The following is a 26,611-nucleotide window of genomic DNA, read 5'->3' as shown; positions in this document are numbered from 1 at the left end:
GGGCCAGTCCCGCGATGGCCGCCGCAGCCGGGGGGAGCTGCCCCGCCGAGTCGCTGGGCTACTGCCTGGCCCAGCTGCGGGGCGGGGCCGAGCCCGGGCTGGGCCGGGCCCTGTTGGCCCTGCGGACCCGGCACATCAAGCAGCCCGGCGGGATCGAGCGGTTCCGGGCCCGCGGGGGGCTGGGGCCCCTGCTGGGGCTCCTGGCTGGGGCCCTCCGGCCCCGCCGCACCCTCGACCTGGCCCTCAGCATCCTGGGCAACTGCTGCACCGAGGGGGGGAGCCGGGCCCAGGTGCGGGAGCTGGGGGGGATCCCCTCGCTGGGTGAGTGACGCGGCGGGGAATCCCCGACGCGAAATGGTACGGTCCGGGGCCACCTGCCAGGCCTGGGGGTGCAGCCTGGGTGTCGTTCCCCCCCCCCCGAGCCAGAGTGGTACAGTCCAGGGTTACCCTATTCCTGCCAGGCCTGGGGGTGGAGCCTGGGTACTCCCCCCTCCCCGAGCCAGGGTGGCACAGTCTGGGGTTACCCTGCTCTGGGTCGCCCCCCCCCGAGCCAAAATGGTACTGTCTGTGGTCCCCTTGAGATGTAGTGGTATGATCTGGGGTTACCCTGCAATGGCCAGGCCAAATTGGTACAGTCTGCGGTCTCCTTGCACCTGTTAGCCTGGAGGTGCAGCTTAAATCCCACCAAGCTGAAATGGTACTGTCCAGGGCGCCCCGCAGCCGAAGTGGCATGTTTCTGGATTCTCACGGTCCAGGGTTGCCCTGCGCCTGCCTGCCCGCCCTGGGAGGTTGCATCTGGGGCCCCTGTGCTCTCACATTGTGGAACTTGGGCTCCCCCATTGGTGCCGCAATAGTGCTGTGCCTTGATTTCTCTTTTCCCTGGGTACGGCGTGGCTTGGCATTCGCCCCGTGCATGCATGGTACAATTTGGGGTCCCCACTGGTGGTACATGCCTGTGCCCCCTCCATCTCTCCTTGGGTCTCATGTCCACCTCAGAGGCGGCTACATCTCCGCACTGGACAAGGGATCGCTGTATAAACAGCCCCCGTGCCCCACCCCGGAGGTGGCTGCACCTCAGCGCTGGACGAGAAATCCCTGAATAAACAGCCCCTTTGACCCCCCCAGAGATGGCTGCATCTCAGCTCTGTGCGAGGGATAATGCACTCACCATGGTTCATAGATGATTTCTTTCTCTCTCCCCCCAGTGATGATCCTGAAATCGCTTGGAGTCGAAAGTATCCACAACCGGACAGCACGGGCCCTGGGCAACCTGGCCATTGACGTAGAGAACCTGCAGGCTATCCATGATGCTGGTGAGTGGGGTCATGCACCCCCCCTTGCCAACCTGCGAATGGAGGATGGGGGAAGACTAGGAACTGGGATTCTTGCCCCATATTGGGGAGCCCCTCGGATCCTGCTAGCTGAAGTGTAGTACTGAGGCTCACCCCGTACTGAGCATCCCCTGCTGACCTGGGCTGGGGTAATGGGAATTGTTCCATACAGGGAGCCCCTCTCTGCTTGCTTGCATGGGAGTAATAGGGGGGCTCACCCCCATACCGGGAGCGTCCTGCTGACCTGGGGGATAATGGGGTTCACGCTTATATTGGGGAGCACACTCTCTGATCCCTTGTGGGGGTAATATTGGCGTTCACCCCGTACCAGAGAGGAGCCATGTTGGGGTTCACCTGCATACTGAGGAGTCCCCTGCTGACCTGGGAGGGGGTAATTGGGGTTCATTCTCTGGATCTGGGGCTCACTAACCCCCTTTCTCTCTCCGCCCCCTCCCAGGCGCGGTGCCACCCCTGGTTCAAGTCCTTGCCAGCTCCCAGGACAGCGAGTGCCTACAGAGCATCATTCGGGCCCTGCGCAACCTGGCCGCCACCCCAGCATACCGCCTGGCGCTGGCCCAGCAGGGCGCAGTGCGGGCCATCGCCGAGCGCCTGGCTGCCAGCCCCGACGACCCCGCCCTGGCTGCCGCAGCTGCCCGGGCCCTGCTAGAGCTCACCAAGGGCTGCAGCCGGGACTGCGCCGAGCAGCTGAGCCTGGGGGGCGGGGTGGCCCCCCTGGTGGCATTAGCCGGCCACAGCAAGCGGGCAGTGCGGGAGGCGGCCGTCTCGGCGCTGTCCAATCTCTGCCTGCAAGGGATGCTGCGGCCGGCCGTGGGCAACGCTGGAGGCGTGGCGGTGCTGGTGGGGGAGATCCGGCGCCGACGAGGGGCAGGAGCCGCCGGCGCCGTCCTGCAGCCCCTGGTCAGGGCGCTCTGCCTGCTGTGCCGGGAGGCCATGAACCGCAGCCGGGTACGGGAGGCCGGCGGGCTGGAGCTGCTGCTGGCGCTGCTGCAGGATGGGCGCCAGCGAGGCTCCCACGCCCGGGTGGTCGTGGCCTTCGTGGCCTTCTTCTACGACCAGGAGGCGCTGGAGGTTCTGCAGGCCGGCGGGCTGGTGGCCCTGCTGGTGGGGCGGCTGGTGGCCCAGGGCCAGTGGGCTGCGCGCTGCGAGGAGGAGGACAAGGAGGAGGAGGGAGAAAGCGAGGACGAGCGGGACGCTGCCTCCTTTGACTTCCCCCCCGAGGGGCGACGGGAGAGCGGGGCACCGGAAGGGGAGTCACCCAGCTTCCAGAGACTCAGGTGAGCGTCTCTCCTGGTGTGCTTGAGGCTCGCTTGAGGGGTTCTCCTCCCCACTCCCTAGTGCTCCCTTCCCCCCCCGGCCCTCCTGGTTTCCCCACCCCCTGCTTGCTCCAGTGCTCCTGACTCACTAGCTCGTCTTCCTGCTCGCTTGCTCTGGGCTCCCTTGGTTCCCCCTTCCTCTCTGCACTTGGGGCTTCCTTGACCCCCACCCCAGCTCTCACTCCTTCCCTCTTGCCACAGGTCCTGGCTGCTCTCTGAGGGTTACATTGCCAGTCCCGGCGACCTCTCCCCACAGTGGTCCCCTGACGGCTCCTTCAGCCCCACCCTCGAGCTGCAGGACGACACGCCGGGGCCTGGCCGGCTGCCTGTGGGGCTGGGCTCGCCCACCTGCTTAGCTCCTCCGTCGCTGGAGCTGGCTGCCAGGGTGCAGTGCTTGGCACCCGGGGCAGAGCTGGACTCAACTGTGGCTGATGGGAGCCATGTGGCAGAGACGCCAGGTGCTGAGGCACCGGTCCTGGCACGTTCGGCTACAGCCGGAGCTGCCAGGCACCATCCAGCAGAGTTACTGCCAGCTGCGGCACCGGATTTAGCTGCCAGGCACCATACAGCATTGCCTAATCCAGCCAGGACAGGGGAGCACAGCGCAGCCCCCATGGTGCTGCTGGCTACACCAAAGTCCCCTGGGACCAAAAGAGAGAATCTGGCACAGATTGCCCCGGATGCTGCCGGCACCGCCCAGAACCTGCAGGCTCAGTTGCCACGGTCGGCGACCCCGAATGAGGAGCTCTCGCCAAACTGCGCTCGGACTGACTTGCAAAATCCAGCATGGTTTCCGGCTGCAGCAGCCACCAAAGAGTTGTGTCCAGGCACCCTGATGTCAGCCGGGCCTGGCTGGCACGTCACGGCACCATCAGACGAGCCAGGTCCAGCGCTGATGTCGCCAATTCCCACCGGGGCCAGCCGGTCCGATCGGGCACCAAGCCCTGTTCCCGAGCGCCTGCGTCCGGCGTCGCCAATTCCCACCGCGGCCAGCCGGTCCGATCGGGCACCAAGCCCTGTTCCCGAGCGTCTGCGTCCGGCATCACCAATTCCCGCTGGGGCCAGCCGGTCCGATCCAGCACCGAGCCCAATTCCCAAGGATATACGTCTGATTTCTCCGATTCCTACTGGGACTGAGCAGCGCCTCCTTGCCGATGACTTCCTGGAGCCCCAGCCCGCTGCTTTCTCCTCGCGGCGCCGTGGCAAATCACGTCCCCATCCAGACGTGGCCCCTTCCACGCCGGCTCTCTTCCATCCCCCAGGCGAGGCCCTGGCCCCACAGTTCTTGCTGTGGGGTGGGGAGGAGGAGCTATCGGCCCCCGAGGCACCTGCCCTGCTGCTGCTGTCCCGGTTCTCCCAGGCTGAGGACCCCAGCCGCAGCCTGGTGACGGGCCCGGTGCTGCGGGGGCTGCTGACCTATGTCACCGGAGCCCCCGTCCCGTTACCCCGCTGCCTGCGGCTGCTGCATCGGCTCACGTGCAACCCCATCTGCCTGGAGGCCTTTGTGCGCTGCTACGCCCCCTCCATGTTGCGGGCCTGGCTGGTGCTGGGCGTTCCCCCAGAGGAGGCTGCCGCTGTGGGACATGAGACCCCCAGAAGCCCAGGCTGTAGGCACCAGGCTGGCAGGAGGTTCAAGGAGTTGGGTGAGTCCTCTCCCCTGCTGAGCCCCGGTCCCAGGGTATGGGGATCCCCCGCTGTGCCCCAGGGGTAGGTGAGCGCCCCAGTCCTGGGCAATGGGGGTCACCTTGCTGCATTATGGGGCTCCCAGCATCCCAGTGTGAGAGCACTCTGTCCCCGAAGAACTTGAGTCCTCTCTCCGGTAGCCCCCCACTGAGGGAACTGGGGTTTGCTCTAGGTTAATGGGGGTCTCCTGCTCCCCAGCTCAGGGTGAGCCTCCTACTTCCGCTGTCAGGTTCACAGTGCCCCGGCGTGGTACTAGGGGGAGCTGTGTGGCAGGGCGCGGGGCTGGGCAGGGAATTCTGTGCGGTGGGGGCTGGGCACCCTGCTGGGGCGGGGGGGGGGGGTTTGGAGGGATGCTGTGTCACTGGAGCTGTGGTGCCGTGGGGCGTTGGGGGCGGGGGGCTCATGCTGCAGGGGCAGGGCAGGGGGATGGGAGATCTGCGCCGTTGGGGGAGGGGCTCTGACATGCTGCTCCCCTCCCCAGGCGAGACCCTGCTGTGCAATCTGTGCGTTCAGGCTGAGTCGGCCTTCGGGGCGGGCGTCCTCACCCACATGCTGCTCTCAGGCGCCGAGGCCGACCAAGTGGCCTGTGCCGTGGCCCTGCCCCTCATCTGCAGGTGGGTGGCACCGGGGGGGGGGTGCATGGGTGGGCAGGGGGCTGGTCATTGAGGGGCCTGGGCCCAGCTGGTGGAAGGAGGCCGTTCCGGGGGAGGTGGTGGGAATGGAGGCTGCGGGGGAGGTTGTGGGGCTGATCCAGGGAGATTCTGGGGCCATCTGGTGGGGGGGGAGGGGGAGGCTGGGGGCCGATCCGGGGACTGATCTATACCCCCCCCCGCCCCGCAGGAAGAAGTCCCTCTGCCGGAGGCTGCTCCTGGAGCACTCGGGCCTGCGCCTCCTGCTGGCTGCATTGACAAGTGGCGCCGACCCGCCCTTCACCTTCTATGCCGTGGACTCGCTCTCCCTGCTGCTGGGGGCCGCCGCCCCCCTCCCCGCCCCGCCCGCCCCCAAGCGCTCCCGGCTGGCAGCCTCCCCGCCGTGCCCCTACGAGCGGCTGGTGAGGGCGGGCGGGGCGGACCTGCAGTTCCGGCTGGACTCAGGCGCCCTGGTGCCGGCCTCGCGCCCGGCCGCGTGCGCCGGCTCCGACGTCCTGCGGGCCATGCTGGCGGGCGGGTTTGCTGAGGCCCGCCAGGCCCTGGTGCCCATCCGTGGGGCGGCACCCGCCCCCTTCCTGGTGCTGACCCACTTCCTGCATGGCTGCCGGGGCGAGCCGTGCCCGGCCCTCGGGGGCCTGTTCCCGCCCGGCGAGGGGGAGCTGGCCGAGCAGACGCTGGCGGTGGCCGAGCAGTTCCTGCTGCCCGAGCTGCAGGAGCTGGTGGAGGACGCGTTGTGCCGGGAGCACCTGCGCCCTGGCGCCGGCCCGGACCAGCTGTACCGGCTTGCGGAGCGGCTGGGCCGCGGTCAGCTGCTGCGCCGCTGTGCCCGCTACGTCCTGCTGGGGGCGGCGGAGGAGCCCGCCGGCCGGGCGGCCGCCCTGGGGCGGATCCTCCGAGTCACCGGAGACCCCCAGGGCCTGGCCCAGGAGCTGCTGGAGGTTGCCATGGAGACGCCATGGGGAATGGGCACTGATGGGACCTAGGCGAGGGGGCTGGCTGAGAGCACCGCCCATGCCCCTCTGGGTGGGGGGGAGGGGCTGGGCTTAGGGCACTCTCTGTACCCCTCGGGGGGAGGGGCTTGGGGAACAGAGGAGGTTGGGGGGTCAGGAAGCTGTGGGGAGGTTGATAGTGGGGGGGAACTGAGGGGGAGAAATGGGGTAATGGCAAGGTGAGGAATGGGTATAGGGGACCCATGCAGCAAGAGGTATCAGGGCAGTGGGGATGAGCCGCTGACCCCCAGGAAAATTTGGGATCCCTTCCCTCGGTCTATGGCACAGGGTGGGAGCCTGCCTGCAACCTTCCCTGAGGAAGGGATTGTGGTGTATTTGGGGGGGGTCCCTACTTTTGCAGCACAGGGCACCTCAATTCCCCACTTGAGGCCACAGCGAGCAGCGGGGGGGGGGGGGGGAGGCTTGACTGGAGGCTGGCGCAGGGCAGTGTGTGGGCTTTGTGTGCACAGAGATCTGCCCCCCCCCCTTGTTTCCTATGTTCCAGGTAGGGTAGGCCCGGGGGATGCTGCAGGGAATGGTGAGGGGCAGCCGGGGTTGCTGCTCTGTGCTGGCGAGGGGGTGGGTGTGTACAACGGGAGTGTATTGAATAAGCTACTGTACGTGGAGAAATACAGGGTGGGCTTCGCTACGCACATGTGTCTGTCTCCCTTCATTCTGCTGCGTCCCCCCCACCCCCGAACTGGGGAGAGAACCCAGGCTCCCAGCATCATCATCTCCCCCCCCCCCTCGAATGGGGGAGAGAACCCAGGAGTCCTGGCTCCCAGCATCATCATCTCCCCTCCACCCCCCTCGAATGGGGGAGAGAACCCAGGAGTCCTGGCTCCTACTCCCCAGCCTGCTAGACCTGATCCTGGACCCCCAGAGCTGGGGAGAGAACCCAGGAGTCCTGGCTCCTTGCCCCTGCTACTGTCTGTCCCCGTCCTCCCCAGCTGAGGCTAATCTCCCATCTCTGCACCTGGCTGGGGTGTGGCGGGGACAGTGGCAGTGTGGGATCTGCCCCCAGCCGGGGGGGGGGGGTGCCTGAGCCTGGAAGGGGCTGGGGCAGCACCTTTCCGAGCGGGCTGGGGACAAGGATGGGGGTGGTGGATCAGGGGTGGGGGGGAACCAGGCTGTGGACTCCCTGCTTGGCGCTGGCTGCTCTTCCAGCTGCCCCCCCCCTCCCCTCCCTGTGTCACAGGAAAGGCCTCCTGCTCAACTGCTTCCAGATGGGCTGGGGGGGGAAGGGAGGGCTGCTTCCTGAGTGTGGGGCCTGGGATGTGTCATTCCCCCCCCCCAGCCTCTCCTCTGTCCCCTGCCACTGGGAGCCCCCCCAGCCTCTCCTCTGTCCCCTGCCACTGGGAGCTGTCCCAGCCTCTTTCTCCCCCCCCCCCCAGCCTGTCCTCTTCCACTGGGAGCCCCCTCAGCCTGCCCTCCATCCCCTGCCACTGGGAGCCCCCCCAGCCTCTCTTCCTCACCCCCAGCTTCTCCTCTTCTCCCCCCCCAGTCTCTCCTCTACCACTGGGAGCCCCCCCAGCCTTTCCTCCATCCCCTGCCCCTGGGAGCCCTCCCCCAGCCTGCCCTGCCCCCACTATCACTGCCAGGGGTCCCTCCTGGCTCCCTCACCCACCTCCCTCGCTCCTGGGATCTGCCCTTCGCTCCCCCCTCTGGCTCTCCTGGCTGGGGGACCTCTCTTCTCCCTTTCTTGGCTCCGACCCCGGCTCCTCTCCCCACATCCTGTGAACAGTCAGCCAATTCTCTCATTTGGTGACAGTTTTTTTCCCAACGTCCCAGCCAGAAAAGCCCGAGCCGGAGCCCCCCCTGGCCCTGCGGCCTCCCCACTTCCCTTAGCGTCAGCAGCAAGAGGGGAATGGCACAAGAGAGAACCCAGGAGTCCGGGCTCCCAGCCCCTGCTCTAACCCACAAGCTGCACTCCCCTCCCAGGGCAGCGCTGGCCCACTGGGGGCCCTCAGCAGGAGTAGTTTTGCCCCCCCCCAAAGGAAGAGGGGACCCTAGGCAATGGCTTAGCCTGTTCATGCCTAGCTTGGGTGGCTGGGGGGGGGGGAGGGAGGGAAAGAGAAGAGGGGTCCAGGCTCCCAGCCCCACCAGTTGCTGGTCCCAGCTCCCCAACCCATGGGGATGGAACCCAGGAGTCCGGGCTCCCCATCCAGCCACCACCCACTCGTCCCCACTCCCCTCCCTTGAGGGATGGAACCCAGGAGTCCGGGCTCCCCATCCAGCCACCACCCACTCGTCCCCACTCCCCTCCCTTGGGGGATGGAACCCAGGAGTCCGGGCTCCCCATCCAGCCACCACCCACTCGTCCCCACTCCCCTCCCTTGAGGGATGGAACCCAGGAGTCCGGGCTCCCCATCCAGCCACCACCCACTCGTCCCCACTCCCCTCCCTTAGGGGATGGAACCCAGGAGTCCGGGCTCCCCATATAGCCATCACCCACTCGTCTCCACTCCCCTCCCTTGGGGGATGGAACCCAGGAGTCCGGGCTCCCCATCCAGCCACCACCCACTCGTCTCCACTCCCCTCCCTTGGGGGATGGAACCCAGGAGTCCGAGCTCCCCCGTCCCTGTCCTGACCCGCTGGCCCCTGGCCCCTCCCTCGGGGCTGGAACCCAGGAGTCCGGGCTCCCAGCCCCGCGCGCCGAGCGATGCCCCGTTGCCATACATGGTCAGCGCGCAGGGGCCGGAGCCGGGCTCCCTGGCTCTCCGGGAAGACGCGTCACGGGGCGGGAGGGGATCGGGGGGGGCTCTGCCTCCATCCGCCGCTGGGGCCGGGCCGCCATGGACGACCTGGGTAAGGGACCCGCTGCCAGGCTGGGACCCGCCGCGCCCAGCCCGGCCCCAGCCCCAGCCCCTCGCCCTACGCCCGCTGCCCCGCTCCCTGTTCCCCCTCCTTCCCTCCCTTCCTTCTCTCTCTCTCTTTTTCTCTCCCTTTTCCTCCCTCCTTCTTTCTTTTTTTCTTTCACTCCCTTCTTTCCCTCTCTCCCTCTTTTCTCTCTCCCCCTTTTCCTCATTCGCTCCCTTCTTTTTCTCTCCCCTTCTCTCTTTTTCTCTCCCTTTACCTCTCTTTCTCTCTCTTCTTTCTCTCTCTCCCTCTTTTCCCTCTCTCATTCACTTCCTTCTTTTTCTCTCTCCTCCTCTTTTCTCTCTCTCATTCGCTACCTTTTCCTCTCTCTCTCTCCCTCTTTTCTCTCTCCCATTCACTCCCTTCTTTCCCTCTCTTTCTCTCTCTTCTCTCCTTTTCACTCCTGTCTTTCTCTCTTTCTCTTCCCCTCAACTTTTCCTCTCTTGCAGGCTGCTTTTTGCTCCCATCCATCCTTCTCTCCCCCCCCCCCCCCGCCGTTCCCCAGAGCGGGCAGGGCATGGGGAAGGAGGATTTTTTTGAGGGGGGGTGCGTCCCCCCTCCCCAGCCTGTCTCCATCTGGAGGAGAAGGAATTTCTCACCACATTCCTGTGGCTTCGTGGGGCCTGGGGTGGGGCCCAAACTGCAGGGGGCGCTAATAACCAGGGACCTCCCCCCCCCAGCACCCTCCCTGCTGCCCCCCTCAGAAAGTTATACCCATGTGCTGCAGGGTTCCTTCTCTTTCACCCTTAACACGTGTGTGGGGGGGGGGGCTGTGCCTTAGGGGGCGGGGGCAGTGCTGAGGTGGGAAGAAATGGGGGGCTGTGTCCCGGGAATGTGTCCCAGGAATAGGGGTGGGGGTGGGCTGTGTTATTGGGCGATGGGTGGGTGTTTCACGCTGCGGGGAGGCTGTGTCCTAGGAAGAGTGTTTGGGGGCTGCACCCCAGGAAGGAGCCTGGGGGGGCAGGGCTGTGGGAGGGGGGTCCCAGGATATAGGATCTGGGTTGGGGGGGTCTGAGTCCTAAGAGCAGGGGCTGGATCCCAGGGGAGGGAGCTAAACTGGGGGGATGGGGTGCTGAGCTGTGGGGTGCTGAGGTTGTCCATCCCCAATCCAGGTAAGAGCCCCAGTGAGTCCTGCAGTGAAGACATGTCTGTGCCGGGGTACGGGTGTGGGGGGTCACTGAGCCCCCCACCCCAGGATTCCCCCCCTTGCCAGATTTCCCCAGCACCCCCTCCCAGCAGGAGTGTTGCTGCCCTCTCTTCCTGGCCCCAAACCAGCAGGGTGGGGCGGGCAGCCCACAGCAGGTGTGACCAGGACTGGGGGAACCACTGGGTGAGGAGGGGTTCTGGCTGCGGGGGGAGCCATGGAGGCTGGATGGTCAACCCTCACCCTGGGCTCACTAAACCTGAATCTCACTTTCCCCCTCTGTCCCCTGGTCTGGTTTGTTATTGTAGGGTCTCCTGTGACTGACAGAGGGACTGTATTCATTGTGGTTTGTTGTTGTAGGGTCTCCTGTGAGGGCTGTGACCACAAGCAGTGGTTTGCTAGTGTAGGGTCACTTGGGAGGGCTACCCATGCTGGGTTATTATTGTAGGGTCTCTTCCGGACCTCCAGGGCTTCTGACACTCCTTTGTTATTGTAGGGTTGTCCACAAGGACTCCTTTATTTTTATATGGTTGCTTGTGGGCCTTGAGGCTGAACACCTCTAATTGTTTGCTGCAGGGACATTTACGAGATTGCTTTGTTATCGTAGGGTCTCTTGTGAGCACAAGGCTCTATACACTGGTTTGTTATTGTAGGGTGGCTCGTGAGCAGCAGGAGCTGTTTGGTTGGGTGGGGCCTCGTGTGAGATATGGGTGGCATGTGCTGGTTTGTTATTATAGGGTCTCGTATTTACACACGGTTTGTCATTGTAGGGACTTAGATTTACGCATGATAGTTTGTTGTAGGGAGGTGAATTTACACACAATGGTTTGTTGTTGAAGAGTGCATGGAAGCACTGGGGTTACAAGCTCTGGTTTATTTTTATAGGGTCTCCCATAAGCAGTTGCTGAGAATACTGCTTTGTTGTTGTAGGGTGCCCATTATTGTAGGGCCTCCTGTGCATGCTGTGCAGGTTTGTTATGGTAGGGGGACAATGGGCACTCTGTGTTATCGTAGGGTCTCCTGTGAGCAGAGCAATGGGTTGTTATGGTAGGGGGGCAGTGGACACTCTGTGTTATCGTAGGGTCTCCTGTGAGCAGAGCAATGGGTTGTTATGGTAGGGGGACAGTGGACACTCTGTGTTATTGTAGGGTCTCCTGTGAGCAGAGCAATGGGTTGTTATGGTAGGGGGGCAGTGGACACTCTGTGTTATTGTAGGGTCTCCTGTGAGCACAGCAATGGGTTGTTATGGTCGGAGGGACAGTGGACACTCTGTGTTATCGTAGGGTCTCCTGTGAGCAGAGCAATGGGTTGTTATGGTAGGGGGACAGTGGACACTCTGTGTTATCGTAGGGTCTCCTGTGAGCACAGCAGTGGGTTGTTATGGTCGGAGGGACAGTGGACACTCTGTGTTATCGTAGGGTCTCCTGTGAGCAGAGCAATGGGTTGTTATGGTCGGAGGGACAGTGGACACACTGTGTTATCGTAGGGTCTCCTGTGAGCAGAGCAATGGGTTGTTATGGTAGGGGGACAGTGGACACTCTGTGTTATCGTAGGGTCTCCTGTGAGCAGAGCAATGGGTTGTTATGGTCAGGGGGACAGTGGACACTGTGTTATTGTAGGGTCTCCTGTGAGCACAGCAATGGGTTGTTATGGTCGGGGGGACAGTGGACACTCTGTGTTATCGTAGGGTCTCCTGTGAGCACAGCAGTGGGTTATTATGGTCGGAGGGACAGTGGACACTCTGTGTTATCGTAGGGTCTCCTGTGAGCAGAGCAATGGGTTGTTATGGTCGGGGGGACAGTGGACACTCTGTGTTATTGTAGGGTCTCCTGTGAGCAGAGCAATGGGTTGTTATGGTAGGGGGGCAGTGGACACTCTGTGTTATTGTAGGGTCTCCTGTGAGCACAGCAATGGGTTGTTATGGTCGGAGGGACAGTGGACACTCTGTGTTATCGTAGGGTCTCCTGTGAGCAGAGCAATGGGTTGTTATGGTAGGGGGACAGTGGACACTCTGTGTTATCGTAGGGTCTCCTGTGAGCACAGCAGTGGGTTGTTATGGTCGGAGGGACAGTGGACACTCTGTGTTATCGTAGGGTCTCCTGTGAGCAGAGCAATGGGTTGTTATGGTCAGGGGGACAGTGGACACTGTGTTATTGTAGGGTCTCCTGTGAGCACAGCAATGGGTTGTTATGGTCGGGGGGACAGTGGACACTCTGTGTTATCGTAGGGTCTCCTGTGAGCAGAGCAATGGGTTGTTATGGTCGGGGGGACAGTGGACACTCTGTGTTATCGTAGGGTCTCCTGTGAGCAGAGCAATGGGTTGTTATGGTAGGGGGACAGTGGACACTCTGTGTTGTCGTAGGGTCTCCTGTGAGCAGAGCAATGGGTTGTTATGGTCGGAGGGACAGTGGACACTCTGTGTTATTGTAGGGTCTCCTGTGAGCACAGCAGTGGGTTGTTATGGTCGGGGGGACAGTGGACACTCTGTGTTATCGTAGGGTCTCCTTTGAGCACAGCAATGGGTTGTTATGGTCGGGGGGACAGTGGACACTCTGTGTTATCGTAGGGTCTCCTGTGAGCACAGCAATGGGTTGTTATGGTAGGGGGACAGTGGACACTCTGTGTTATCGTAGGGTCTCCTGTGAGCACAGCAATGGGTTGTTCTGGTCGGGGGGTAGTGGGCACTCTGTGTTATCGTAGGGTCTCCTGTGAGCAGAGCAATGGGTTGTTATGGTCGGAGGGACAGTGGACACTCTGTGTTATTGTAGGGTCTCCTGTGAGCAGAGCAGTGGGTTGTTACGGTCGGAGGGACAGTGGACACTCTGTGTTATTGTAGGGTCTCCTGTGAGCAGAGCAGTGGGTTGTTATGGTCGGGGGGGACAGTGGACACTCTGTGTTATCGTAGGGTCTCCTGTGAGCAGAGCAATGGGTTATTATGGTCGGAGGGACAGTGGACACACTGTGTTATCGTAGGGTCTCCTGTGAGCAGAGCAATGGGTTGTTATGGTAGGGGGACAGTGGACACTCTGTGTTATCGTAGGGTCTCCTGTGAGCAGAGCAATGGGTTGTTATGGTCAGGGGGACAGTGGACACTGTGTTATTGTAGGGTCTCCTGTGAGCACAGCAATGGGTTGTTATGGTCGGGGGGACAGTGGACACTCTGTGTTATCGTAGGGTCTCCTGTGAGCAGAGCAATGGGTTGTTATGGTAGGGGGACAGTGGACACTCTGTGTTGTCGTAGGGTCTCCTGTGAGCAGAGCAATGGGTTGTTATGGTCGGAGGGACAGTGGACACTCTGTGTTATTGTAGGGTCTCCTGTGAGCACAGCAGTGGGTTGTTATGGTCGGGGGGACAGTGGACACTCTATGTTATCGTAGGGTCTCCTTTGAGCACAGCAATGGGTTGTTATGGTCGGGGGGACAGTGGACACTCTGTGTTATCGTAGGGTCTCCTGTGAGCACAGCAATGGGTTGTTATGGTAGGGGGACAGTGGACACTCTGTGTTATTGTAGGGTCTCCTGTGAGCAGAGCAGTGGGTTGTTATGGTCGGGGGGGACAGTGGACACTCTGTGTTATCGTAGGGTCTCCTGTGAGCAGAGCAATGGGTTGTTATGGTCGGAGGGACAGTGGACACTCTGTGTTATCGTAGGGTCTCCTGTGAGCACAGCAGTGGGTTATTATGGTCGGAGGGACAGTGGACACTCTGTGTTATCGTAGGGTCTCCTGTGAGCAGAGCAATGGGTTGTTATGGTCGGGGGGACAGTGGACACTCTGTGTTATCGTAGGGTCTCCTGTGAGCAGAGCAATGGGTTGTTATGGTCGGAGGGACAGTGGACACTCTGTGTTATCGTAGGGTCTCCTGTGAGCAGAGCAATGGGTTGTTATGGTCGGGGGGACAGTGGACACTCTGTGTTATCGTAGGGTCTCCTGTGAGCAGAGCAATGGGTTGTTATGGTAGGGGGACAGTGGACACTGTGTTATCATAGGGTCTCCTTTGACTGCGGTGCTGGGTTGCTTGCCCAGGGTTCTGGTGAGGGCTGAGTCGGGCTGGTGTGTGATCTGTGGTCTTGCCCCTCCCTGGCTTGGCTGCTCCTGGCTGCTGGGGAATGAAAAGGCCTCTGTGGGGCTCAGTCTGTGGTGGAGAATGTTCCCACAAAGGAGTGATTGTATGAGGGGGGGAGTTGGCTGGGGTGGGAGAGGGGCAGGGGCGCTCTCCCCGCATAGTCAGTGGTGGCCCCCCTGTGGTGCTAGGAGGTGCAGGGAGTGGATGGGGGGCTCAGCAGGGGTTGCCGTGCTGCAGGGAGTGGATGGGGGGGCTCAACGGGGGGCGCTGTGCTGCAGGGAGTGTGGCGGGGAACTGTCCCTTCACGGAATGTGCTAATTCCAGTGCCCCTCTGTCCCTCCTCCCCATCTGCCCCCCCATCTCCTTCTGTCCCGTCTCCTTTTCCAGGGGGCTCTGGCTCCCCTTCTTTCCTGCTTCGCCCCCGTATAGTGGTGTTTGGTACGTACTGTATGAGCTCCCCATGTTCACAGCACACGTGGCTACTCCTGGGGCACTGCCTCGGGGAATCATTTGTATTGCTAAAGGTTGAATCTGTTCTTGGGAGAGGAGTGGGGTCTAGTGGTCAGAGCATGGGGCTGGGAGTCAGGACTCCTGGGTTCTATCCCAGCTCTGAGAGGGCAGTGGAGTATTTTGGTAAGGGGAGGGGGGGGCTGGGAATCAGCAATCCTGGGTTCTATCCCAGCTCCGGGAGGGTAGTGGGGTCTAGTGGGGGATAGAGGATCAGGACTCCAGGGGCCTTCCCCCAGCTTTGGGAAACTACAGATCTTGATGCTAATTCCACAGCCCCGGGCCTGGGCATCCTCTCTTCCTTTTCTTGTCCCTTGTCTCTGCTTCCCCAAGCCCCTGCTCCCTCTCTGTGCCCCCTCCCCCCCCCAGCAGTCCACCCCAGATCCATCCTAGCCTCTCCCCAACCCCCCACCTCTCTCTGCTCCCCCGACAGATGCCCTGCTGGCTGATCTGGAGACCACCACCTCTCACATTTCCAAGCGCCCAGTACTGCTCACGGACTCTGGGGCAGCCCACGCTAACGGGCTGGGGCAGGATGGGACGCCTGAGGCCAGGCCCCCTCCTCCACCCTACAACCCTCAGCAGCAGGTAACACTAGGGGGGTACTGCAGGGAGTGGGGCGAGGGCTTAGTAGGGGGCGCTCTCCTCTGTCAGTGCTGGCCTGGCCCCAATCTGCCAGCGCAGTGCTAGGGGGCACTGAGCTGCAGGGAGCTGGGACGATCAATCCCTGTGCAGCTGTTCATCAGGCTCTGCACCCCACCCCAGAGGTGGCTGCATCTCCCTAGTTAGTCTGAGACCCAGCAATCTCATGTCACTGGTGAATAGAGGCCCATTCAGTGTCTCCTTGCACCCCCTCATGTCTCTCTCTTTGCAGGCCATGTCCATGGACCCTCTGCCTGTCTCTGCCCCGCCCAGCGGGGGCGATAAAGAGCATCTCTACAGGTGGGTCCCAAGCACGGCAGGGTTAGGTCTACAGGGGCGGTACTGGGAGGGAGTGAAGGGTATGAGTGTGGGTAAGGAGCTGGGGGGGAGCTCATTGGGGGAAGGGAGGGAGAGACTGGCAGGGGTGGGGTGTGTAGGGCGGGGGAGAAGTAGGTGGGAGTGGAGGGGTGGGGGCAGGGGAGAAGAAGCGGGCGGGGGTGGGGTTTCTGGAGCAGGGGAGGAGAAGTGTGCGGTGGGGAGTGTGGGGTGGGGAAGGAGAAGCGGGTGGGGATGGGGCAGGGGTGGCAGCAGGCAGGCCTCCCCTTGGCTTTGGCCCAGTCCCTGCTGGCCATGGTCCAGCTGCTCCATTAAGAGGCTCCCTATAAATAGCGTCTCCATCCCGCCCTGCCTCCCCACTGCTCCCTGGGCTGGGTGGGAGCTGGCTCCTCCCTGCGAGGTGGCTGGGGGAGGGGGGCTGCTCCCCGCACTCTACTCACCCTCTGCTCCCCCCCAGCACTGTCTGCAAGCCCCGCTCGCCCCGGCCCAAGGAGCCAGCCGCGCCACCCTTCTCCTCGTCCAGCGGGGTGCTGGGTGCCGGCCTCTGTGAGCTGGACCGGCTGCTGCAGGAGCTCAACGCCACACAGTTCAACATTACAGGTAGGGCGCTGCCAACCTCTCCCCGGGCACTGCTGCTTTGGCGCACCGCCGCCCCCCTGCTGGGCTGGGATCCGGGCTCCCCTCCGGGGCACCGCCACCCTCTGGGCCGGGATCCAGGCTCCCCTCCGGGGCACCGCCGTGCCCTGCTGGTCCGGGATCCGGGCTCCCCTCCGGGGCACTGCCTCCCCCTGCTGGTCCGGGATCCGGGCTCCCCTCCGGGGCACTGGCATGCTCTATTGGCCTGGGATTGGGGCCACTCTAGGCCTTAGCATCTCTCCCTATGGTTGTGAAATATTTTCCCCTGGTGGATATGCTTGGTCACTGCAGGCAACTAATGGAAACACTGTGTATGTATGTGTGCGTTTGTCTGTCTGTCTGTCTTTTCCCCAGACGAAATCATGTCCCAGTTCCCATCCAACAAGGGCCCTGATGGGGAGAAGCGGAAGGAGAAACCAGAGGATGCCGGGGAAGGGGGGTCCCCAAGCCAGTGAGTGACCCTCCCATTTCTGGCCGTTGGTCCTTGGGGTTAAATATCCCACTGGTTGGGAGTCCAGACTCAGTACTGAATGGGCAACACCCCAGAGGTGGCTGCATCTCAGTGCCAGGTGAAGAATCCCTGTATAATCAGCCCCTGCACGCCCCCCCCCCGAAGAATATGCATTTCAGGCGCGGTGAGGGATTCCTGTATAAACAGCACTGGGAGCCTTTGGTGGGAAGTTGTGGGGCCCAATGACCATGCTGTCGTTTCCCTCCTAGCTCGGCTGGCTCCACCCCCCCTCCTGTGAAGCCATCAGCCACATCTGCTACCCTGGAGCTGGACAAACTCATGGCCTCATTGTCGGACTTCAGAGTCCAGAGCAACGTGAGTCTGGTACAGAGGCACTACAGGGGACAAGGCTCAGTCTGGGGGTGGGGGCTAATGGGATTCGGACTCTTCCTGTCCCGCAATGGGATCCAGTAAGTGTGGGAGTAAAAGAAGCAATGGGGGGAGGGGGCACGTGTGTGCAAGAGGAGGGACTTGTGTGTGTGTGTGTGTGTGTGAGAGAGCAAGAGCGAGCAAAGGCTGGTATGTGGACAAGGGAGAATGTGTAGAAAAGCATGTGTGAGAAGTGGTGTTTGCAAATGTATGCACAAATGAGGGTTCAATGGCGTGTCTGAGTGAGCCTCTAAATGATCATGGAAGAGCAAGTGTGCTAATGAGCAAATGCACATGAGTGTGCAAGATGCAGTGCATGCAAATGAGCATGGGAGAGTGTGTGCACAAGGGGCAGTGTGTGCAAATGAGTGAGCAAGGGGCAGTCTGTGCACATAAGTGTGCACAATAATTAGTGTGAGAGTCAGTGTGCAAGGGACCCTGGGTCTGTGTGGATGTGGAAATGAACGTGCAAGAAAGAACATGTGGGAATAAGTTCATGAGCCCACAGGCGTGCACTCAGTATATGTGTGCAAGCAAGTGCAAAGGTTGGTTTGTGTGTGTGTAAATGGGGGTGCAAGAAAGAGCGACCCAGCAGGTGGGCAAGGGAGTGTGGAAGTGGCTGTGGCAAGTATCTGGGCGTGGGTGAGAAGCCACAGGTGTTGGTGCCAACATGGGTGATGGGGGCTGTGATTGTGAGTATGAAAAAGGACAAGGTGGTGCACAAGCGCGTGCCCTCTCACAGGGGAGCCAGGAGGGGTGAGTCTGGGGGACAGCTGGCAGCTGCCTGGGATCAGACGTGGCCTGGTGAGATCACCCGTGTGGCGGGCAGCTGACTCTGACTGTCCCCTGCCTACAGCCGCCCTGCGGGAGCCCAGGCACCGGGCACATTCCTGCCCTGGCACCAGCCTTCTGGCAGCCCACACTCTGGTATGTGGCTCAGCCTGGCCTGCTGCTGTGTGCCGTGTGGTGCTGTTTGGCACTGGACAGTGCTGAGGACAGTGCTGAGTGCTGTCCGTGGGACAGGGCAGGGTGGCATTCTTCTGGGTGTGGTGATGCACAGGGCAGCATCAGGCTCTGTAGCTTGCTGGGATGGTGCTGCATGGCATTGGGTATTGTATAGCATGGCATGGTGCAGCCCAGTGCTGCCGGTTTGGCCTGGTGAACAGGTGAACACAGCGAGTGCCTGGTGTGGGATTCTCTGTCTAACCGGAATGGGTGTGGCACCGAATGCCAAGGTAGGTAACAGATGACTTGGCGTCGTGCCCCATATCCCAGCAGCAGGGTACAGCGTAGTGCAGAAACCTGTATTAGTCTGGCATGGCACTGTGACGTTCCCCTGGTGTTATCTGGACTGGTGATCTGCTAGGTCACTCCAATCCTCAACTCTGGGAGCCAGCCTTACCCTGCTCTGCTGTGAGAACCCCCACTCCTGGGCTGTTCATGCACAGCCACTGGCATGTAAGATGCTCCCTGCTACGTGAGTGAGCACTTTTGGCCAGCTGCTGCTTGGATTGTGCAACCGAGTGACACTAGCCAATAGCTCCGGTCCCAGGTACAACCCTAGGAACCTCCGTCTGGCAGTGTCCAGTTATGCCCACTAGACTCTGCAAGCTCATATGAGTTTGTCAATTTAACAAAGCAATTGCTATGTACCAGGCTTGTTATCCCAAGGGGAGACTCTGACACACTGCAAACCAAACGCACTGCTTCAGGTAGAATAAACAAAAAGATTTATTAACTACAAAATATAGATTTTAAGTTATTGTAAGTCAAAGCACAAGTCAGATTTGGTCAAATGAAATAAAAGCAAAACGCATTCTAAGCTGATCTTAACACTTTCAGTGTCCTTACAAACATAAATGCTTCTCACCATAGGCTGGCTGGTTGCCCTTCAACCAGGCTCTCCCCTTTGATCAGCGCTTCAGTCACTTGGTGGTGGTGGTGTCTGTAGATGGAGGTGGAAGAGAGAGAGCATGGCAAAATGTCTCTCCCTTTTATCATGTCCTTTCCTCCCTCTTGGCTTTGCCCCTCACACCCCTTCAGAGTCAGGTGAGCATTACCTCATCGTAGTCCCTGACTGACCAAGGGAAGGGGGATGACTCACTCGAGAGCCCAGCAGATCCTTTGTTGCTGCCTAGGCCAGTGTCCTTTGTTCCTGTGAGGCTGGGCTGGGTTTGTCCCATACATGCCCTGATGAGGTGTGAACTGCCCCTCTGCTCCTGGAGAGATTTTGCCTGGGCTTGTTTTAAGCCGTGAGGACACATTTTCAGCCTCATAACTACATACATGAAATCACACACCTATTACAACATGTTTACAACATCACTATAACAACAATTTCTATAACATCACTACAACAACAATGCTCAGTTCCATCATGAGCCTTCTGAAGACACCCGACATGACAAACTTTGCAATGGCTACCACGCAATCATGATAAGGATGAACATGGGGATGCAGGGTGTTCCCCCGAGGTACAGAGCATCACCTGGCGTGGAATGGTGGCTGGCATGGCCTGTGGCATGGAATGGATTGGGGTGGCATGCTCTGATCTGCCCTGGCATGGGTAAGGGGGTGCTGTGGTACAGACTGGCCAGCACACACCATGGCTGGGTGGCAGAGGCTGTGGCCAGGTTTGGGGTGGCTGGTTGGCGTAACGCCTGGCACAGTGAGTTGGGGGCAGGGAGTTAGGGTGCTGTTTGTGGCCATGGGGCACGGGGCGTTGTGGTGCTTCAGAGGCTGTGTGGCAGGGATGGGCACAATTTGGTGTCCTGTGTCATTCCTTGGAGGGGTGGGGGGGAAGATGGGGGCAATGAATGGGATGCGATCGGTGCTTTGTGGAACAGTTTGGTGTCATTTGTGGTTACGGCTCCTGCAGGGCCATATTCAGCCCTGCCTCGTGCCAATATGGGCAGCTTGGTTTGGCACCGTGTGGTGTGCCCTGCATTGCTCTCCGTTGGGACACAGCGTGGTGCTGTATCACCCGGGCGCCTTTTGGTTCATGTCTCAGCACTCATATCACAGCCGGTTCCCTTCCAGCTCCCAGGGGTCTCGGCCGCGCCGCCCCCGGCCCCCGCCCGAGTCTCCCTGGCGCAGCAGCCGGTGATGTCATCCGTCTGCCCCAGCCCCTCTGGGCCGCCTCCCCCAGGAGCGCCGGCCCCGCAGGGTGGCAACTTGGACAGCATGCTGGTGATGCTGCAGTCAGACCTGAGCCGCCAGGGGATCTCCACCAGCACCAAGGGGCTGTGTGCCTCCTGCCAGAAACCCATCGCTGGACAGGTGAGGACAGGACTGGGGGCACCTGGGGGGGAAGGGGGAGGGGAAATCAGGGAGGTGGGTACAGGACTCAGGGGCTGGGGGCGCGCAGAGGAGCAGGGCACTTGGGAGCAATCAGGGGTAGGACTGGGAAGTGGATTAGGGGAGGACAGATTGGGGAGGGGGCGGGGTCAGTTTTGGAAGGGGAGGGACAGATTGGAAGAGCGGGTGGGAGATGCGGAGGATGTGGTAGGGCACTGAGTGGACGGCGGATGGGACCATGCAGCACTGGGGAGGGGGAGGGTGGGGGAAAAGGAGGAGCACCAGGTGGGGTGTGAGGGGGAGGGGAGGCAGGTCAGGGGAGGGGCTATCTGGCGGACGAGGAGGGGTTGGGGGAAATGGGGGGAGGGAGGAAGGGGCCTGTGGAGGTGGGAGTCCAGGACTAGCGAGGGGAAAGGGAGGGGCCAGTGTGGGAAGTTGGAGAAGGGAGGAGCTGAGTCTTTTGTCCTCTTGGTAGTGGGTGTGCATCCGTCTATCTATCTATCTGTCTGCCCTCCCACCCGCCCTTGCCAGGTGGTGACGGCGCTGGGCAACACCTGGCACCCCGAGCACTTCGTCTGCACCCACTGCCAGAAGGAGATGGGGGGCAGCAACTTCTTCGAGAAGGATGGCGCCCCCTACTGTGAGAGGGACTACTTCCAGCTTTTCTCGCCCCGCTGCGGCCTCTGCAATGAGCCCATCCTGGATGTGAGTTGGCCACGCAGCACCCTGCTGGTGCCATTCCCTCAGAGCACAGTGCAGTGCAGGAGAATGCAGTGCTGCACAGTGCTGTGTGAGAGCGCACAGTGCCGTGCAGTGTTATGAAGTGTGAGAGCACAGTGCCAATGAATGCAGTGCAGTGTGAGAGCGCACAGTGCCATGCAGTGTTATGAAGTGTGAGAGCACAGTGCCAGACAATGCAGTGCAGTGTGAGCGTGCTGTGCAGTACCTTGTAGTGTGACAGCGTTAGAGCATGCAGTGACATTCGGTGTGAGAGCACAGTTCAACACAATTCAGCGCAGTGTTAGTGTAGTGCCACACAAGGCAGCACATTGCAAAAGTGTGAGACAGACACCGTGTAGTGCATGCAGTGATACACAGTGTGACAGAGCAGTGTGCCACATGGTGCAGTGAAGCACTGTAGAATGCAGTGCTATATACTGTGGTATAGTGCTATAGAGTGTAGTGCGAGCAATGCAGTGACTGAGTGCAGTTAAACACAATGCAATGCAGTACTGTATGTAGTGACTGCATGCAGTGAGACCCAACAGCATGTGTGGTGAGGCTATAGAATGCAGTGCACTGACTGCACTGTTATGACATGGAATGTAGGGCTGCAGATTGCAGTGTGATAGGATACAGTGCACTGACATAGAACAGACCAGTACAGATTGCCAGTGCAGTGCTAGAGAAGGCAGGGTAATGCCTCAGAAAGCAGTGAGAATCTATGGGATGCAGTGTGCCATGATGCAGGGTGACACAACAGTACACGGAACACTGCAGGGCAATGCAGTGTAACATAAGGCAGTGGGTGTGGATGGGGAATTGGCCATGCAGCGCCAGAGTGTAGTGTGGTGCAGTGGACTCTAGGGTGGTAGCTTCCCCTTCAGGCAAGTGGGGTCATCTCACCCTGTGTGATGAGACACCCCCCGGGGAACAACCTGAAACTGAGACCACTGTGCCTCCTTAACTCTCCAGCCTGGGCTGTCTCTCACAAAGCTATGCCAGTGACAAGCAGCAAACCCCTCCAGGTGCTGTGATCACTCAGCCATCAGCATGGGGAGCCCCACACCCAGCAAAATTGCATGAAGGCTCTCTCAGCCAGGCATGAAATATAAAGAGAGAGGCACCAGCCAATCACCCCAGTCCCCAGCCTTGCACCCCAGAAATATACCGTCTTACACTGCTCAAGACTCTCTTGGACAGTGAAAGCTCATTAATTAGTTTGCCACGCCAACAAAGGGTAGTGGACATGCGATGCCCCTTGTTAACCTGAGCTGAGATTCCCCAAGCACTTCAACCAAAACTGCACTGTTTTAGGCGAAATTTAAACAGATTTATTAACTACAGAAAGATCGATTTTAAGTGATTATAAGTAGCTGGCATAGAGCTCAAAGTTGGTTACAGAAGAAATAAGAATAAATTTGCACTCTAAAGTCTACAGACTAAGCAAGATTTGAGTCAAGCAGTTTCTCACCCTAATAGATGGTACCGGCAGCTCACAGTTCTCAATACACAGGCTGGATTCCCTTCCCAGCCTGGGACCAATCTCCCTAGTTCAAAGTCTTTGTCTTCCAGATGCTCTTGCAGGTGTTGAGATGGGGGAGAAGAGAGGCCAAGTGATGATGTCACTCTCCCTCTTTTATACTTTCCTCCAGCTGCCAGAATGATCCTTGCTGTGATGTGGGTTAGGCGGCTTTCACTGGGTACGTGCCCTCTCTGAGGGGTCTCTGGGATGGCCACTGGAAGAGTCAATTCCCCTTAATGGGCCATCAACACATGTCTGGTTGGTCCTGATGTAAATCTGTCTTACTAGGCGCTCCTTTGTTGCCTCTCAAAGGCTCGCTGTGGGCGATTCCCAACCTCACCACCTATTTCAGTAACACACACATAGCAAAATTTCATAACATCAGATACAATGATCACATGTCCAATCCAACGGGATAGCAATGTTCAATGGCTCAAGACTTCTGAAATGATACCTCACAAGCCATACGTTGTACGAAACACTTCATAATCATACTGCAGTGGTGAATGTGGGGGGGCCCAGGGTGCTATTTTGAGGCACAGAGTGTCACACCCTGACTCTGTCCCTTCCAGAAAATGGTGACAGCTCTGGACAAGAACTGGCACCCGGAGCATTTCTGCTGTGTGAAGTGCGGGAGGCCCTTCGGGGAGGAAGGTGAGTGAGCACCCCTGCCCCACTGTATCCCACATCTCAGGGGACCTAGGCTGCGCCCCAGTAACCCCTCCAAGAGGCAGACCAGTCCCCCAACTAGCATTGCCCTCCACTGCAACCTCTCTGTGGGAGCACCCAGACCCCTCACTTGCAGTGACCCTCCCCAGCCTGCTGCAGTGCGGCCAGTCACTGAGGAGCGCACTGCACCCTGCTCTCTGTCTCCCCCCACAGGCTTCCATGAGAAGGACGGCCAGCAGTACTGCCGCCAGGACTTCTACGAGCTCTTCTCCACGCGCTGCCAGGGCTGTGGCCAGGCCATCCTGGAGAACTACATCTCGGCCCTCAGCGCTCTCTGGCACCCTGAGTGCTTTGTCTGCAGGGTGAGCCCCCCCGTCCCCGCCCGGGCACAGCGCTGTGGGGCTGGAGGGGAGGGGGCAGTGGGGGAGGAGGTGGGGGAAGAGGGCAGTGCAATGTTGGGGTAGGAGGGACCATGGAGGGAATAGGGGAGGGGCACTCTGGGGGATGGGGGAGTGCTGGGAGTATGGGGAATGTGCAGTGCTGGGGGGGGAGGAGATGGGGAAGCACAGGGGAAGTGGGGGGATGGGGCAGTGGAGAGGGAAGGTGCAATGCAGGGGGAGGTGGGGGGATGGGGAGAGGGCAGTGTGGGAGGAGGCCAGGGAGGGAATGCAGGGGATGGGGAATGGGAGGGGAAGATGCAGTGCGAGCAGTGGTGGGGGAGGGGGCAATGTGGGGGATGAGGGGACGGGGCAGTGCAGGGGGCTGTGGGAGTGTGGGGAAGTGGGGGAGGGGCTGTGGGGGATGGGGCAGTGCAGAGGGAAGGTGAAATGTGGGGGGAGGTGGGGGAGGGAGTGCAGGGGGATGGGGAGTGGGAGGGGAAGATGCAGTGTGAGCAGCGGCGGGGGAGGGGGCAATGTGGGGGATGAGGGGACGGGGCAGTGCAGGGGGCTGTGGGAGTCTGGGGAAGGTGGGGGAGGGGCCGTGGGGGATGGGGCAGTGCAGAGGGAGGTGAAATGTGGGGGGAGGCAGGGGGAATGGGGAGAGGGCAGTGTGGGGGGAGGTGGGGGAGGGAGTGCAGGGGGATGGGGAGTGGGAGGGGAAGATGCAGTGCGAGCAGTGGTGGGGGAGGGGGCAATGTGGGGGATGAGGGGACGGGGCAGTGCAGGGGGCTGTGGGAGTGTGGGGAAGTGGGGGAGGGGCTGTGGGGGATGGGGCAGTGCAGAGGGAAGGTGAAATGTGGGGGGAGGTGGGGGAGGGAGTGCAGGGGGATGGGGAGTGGGAGGGGAAGATGCAGTGTGAGCAGCGGCGGGGGAGGGGGCAATGTGGGGGATGAGGGGACGGGGCAGTGCAGGGGGCTGTGGGAGTCTGGGGAAGGTGGGGGAGGGGCCGTGGGGGATGGGGCAGTGCAGAGGGAGGTGAAATGTGGGGGGAGGCAGGGGGAATGGGGAGAGGGCAGTGTGGGGGGAGGTGGGGGAGGGAGTGCAGGGGGATGGGGAGTGGGAGGGGAAGATGCAGTGCGAGCAGTGGCGGGGGAGGGGGCAATGTGGGGGATGAGGGGACGGGGCAGTGCAGGGGGCTGTGGGAGTCTGGGGAAGGTGGCGGAGGGGCCGTGGGGGATGGGGCAGTGCAGGGGGTGGAGGCGGGGGGACGCGGAGGGGCCCAGGCAGGGAGAGGCGAGGGGAGGGAAGCCGGGGCAGCGTGTGGGAGGGGCGGGGCGTGCACTCACCCCTCCTGCCCCTTCCCCCCCCCCAGGAGTGCTACGCGCCATTCCTGCAGGGCAGTTTTTTCGAGCATGACGGGCGGCCCTTCTGCGAGACACACTACCACAAGCAGCGGGGCTCGCTGTGCTGGGGCTGCGAGAAGCCCATCGCCGGGCGCTGCATCACCGCCATGGCCCGCAAGTTCCACCCCGAGCACTTCGTCTGCGCCTTCTGCCTCAAGCAGCTCAACAAGGGCACCTTCAAGGAGCAGAACGACAAGCCCTACTGCCACCCCTGCTTCCTCAAGCTCTTCGGCTGAGCCCCGCCCTTCTCCAGGCAGGCCCCGCCCCTGGGCCCAGCCACACCCCAGCAGGCCCCTCCCCCTGTCCTAGCCACACCCCCAACCGGCCCCGGCCCCTGGCCCAGCCACACCCCATCATACCCCGCCTCCTGGCCCAGCCACACCCCAGCAGGCCCCTCCCCCTGTCCTAGCCACACCCCCAACCGGCCCCGGCCCCTGGCCCAGCCACACCCCATCATACCCCGCCTCCTGGCCCAGCCACACCCCAGCAGGCCCCGCCCCTGGCCCAGCCATGTTGGGCAAGCCACGCCCCACCCCACAGCCATGCTTCAGCAGGCCATGCCCTGGGCACATTCACGCCCCGGCAGGGGGCACCTCACAGCAAGGCCACGCCCTGGCAGGCCCCTGAGCTGGCATAGCCACGCCCACCGTCTCTGAGTGGGGGAAGGAAAGGCCATGGTCCCCAGCACAGGCATGTCAATCATTGCCAAAGGCTGGGTAAGCCACGCCTCCCAAGACACCCTGGGAAGCACCGCCTCTTTCAGAGCCACACCACAACCGGCCGGGGCCAGCACATCTGCCATTCCTCCCATGCTGCTGATAGGTCTTGCCCCCCACAAGCCACCTGGAGGCCCCGCCCCCGTGCTAAGCAGAATTCGAACCCCAGGCCCACAGGGGATGGGCACTGGCCATGGATCACCTTGTCCAACAAGAAGGCATGGTCATTGGGGGCAGAGAGGAAGGGCCACCAGCCTAAGGCCTGCCTTCAATGGGGTGTGCTGTCTGGGCTAAGCCCCAGCCCCTGGGCACAGCAAAGTAGGGGGAACGTGGCTTATTTTTTCCAAAACTCACGTTGAAATGTCATAGGATCACAAAGTGTCTTCAGCTCTGGGCTGGGGGGGTGTGGGTGGGGAATGTGGGGGGGGGGGGGCGTAAAATGGGGTAGGTGGGAGATAATTCAGGGGAAGGGGAGAAAGGGGTTTATTACAAGCACAAATAAGGGAGGTATTTTATACTCATGCTGATGTGTTGCTGTTCAAACACAGTGGGGGTCTCTCCAGACCGGCACCAACAATCCTCACCCCCAACGCTATGTGGCTGTTAAACAGCCGCTGCGCCCTTCCCCAGAGGTGGCTGCATCTCAGTGCAGGGTGAGGGATTCCTGTATAAACAGCCCCTGTGCCCCACCTTAGAGGTGGCTGCTTTGCAGTGCCGGGTGAGGGCTCCCTGTATAAACAGCCCCTGTATGCCACCACAGAGACAATGGGGTGGGGAATAGGATTGGAGGCCTTTCCCCTCTAGGGGGTGCTGGTGTGTGGAGGGGTGATTGCCTGCGTATGGGGAT

The 26,611-nt window shown here is 61.1% G+C and overlaps 1 protein-coding gene across 9 annotated transcripts; it reads left to right on the top strand.

Annotated features, from left to right (window-relative positions):
- Positions 1-26,168, top strand: LOC140913642 (transforming growth factor beta-1-induced transcript 1 protein-like). 9 transcript variants are annotated; one of them, XM_073350374.1, is made up of 14 exons: positions 1-321; positions 1,206-1,313; positions 1,789-2,626; positions 2,867-4,308; positions 14,994-15,148; positions 15,435-15,502; positions 15,996-16,138; positions 16,529-16,625; positions 16,895-17,000; positions 20,094-20,333; positions 20,883-21,056; positions 23,169-23,250; positions 23,479-23,627; positions 25,018-26,168. In XM_073350374.1, exons 1-14 carry the CDS (start codon positions 15-17, stop codon positions 25,282-25,284), a joined length of 4,176 nt encoding a protein of 1,391 aa, XP_073206475.1. In that variant the 5' UTR covers positions 1-14; the 3' UTR covers positions 25,285-26,168. The 9 variants fall into 9 exon arrangements, 8 of the variants coding, with proteins under 8 accessions (XP_073206475.1, XP_073206478.1, XP_073206480.1 ...); XM_073350375.1 differs by having other exon boundaries at positions 272-357; XM_073350376.1 differs by lacking the exon at positions 1-321 and adding an exon at positions 790-883.
- The last annotated feature ends 443 nt before the right edge of the window (positions 26,169-26,611 follow it).

The sequence above is a fragment of the Lepidochelys kempii genome, chromosome 6 (genome assembly GCF_965140265.1).
Source record: "Lepidochelys kempii isolate rLepKem1 chromosome 6, rLepKem1.hap2, whole genome shotgun sequence".
NCBI lineage: Eukaryota > Metazoa > Chordata > Testudines > Cheloniidae > Lepidochelys > Lepidochelys kempii.
Note: the sequence above shows the minus strand (reverse complement) of the source record. Positions and strands in the feature narration are given on the sequence as shown.

Excerpts from the sequence above, each read along its gene's own strand:
- LOC140913642 (XM_073350374.1), top strand. The coding sequence starts at position 15 with ATGGCCGCCGCAGCCGGGGGGAGCTGCCCCGCCGAGTCGCTGGGCTAC. Across the intron at positions 15,503-15,995 it reads GATAAAGAGCATCTCTACAG|CACTGTCTGCAAGCCCCGCT; the intron begins GTGGGTCCCAAG and ends GCTCCCCCCCAG. Across the intron at positions 16,139-16,528 it reads CACACAGTTCAACATTACAG|ACGAAATCATGTCCCAGTTC; the intron begins GTAGGGCGCTGC and ends TCTTTTCCCCAG.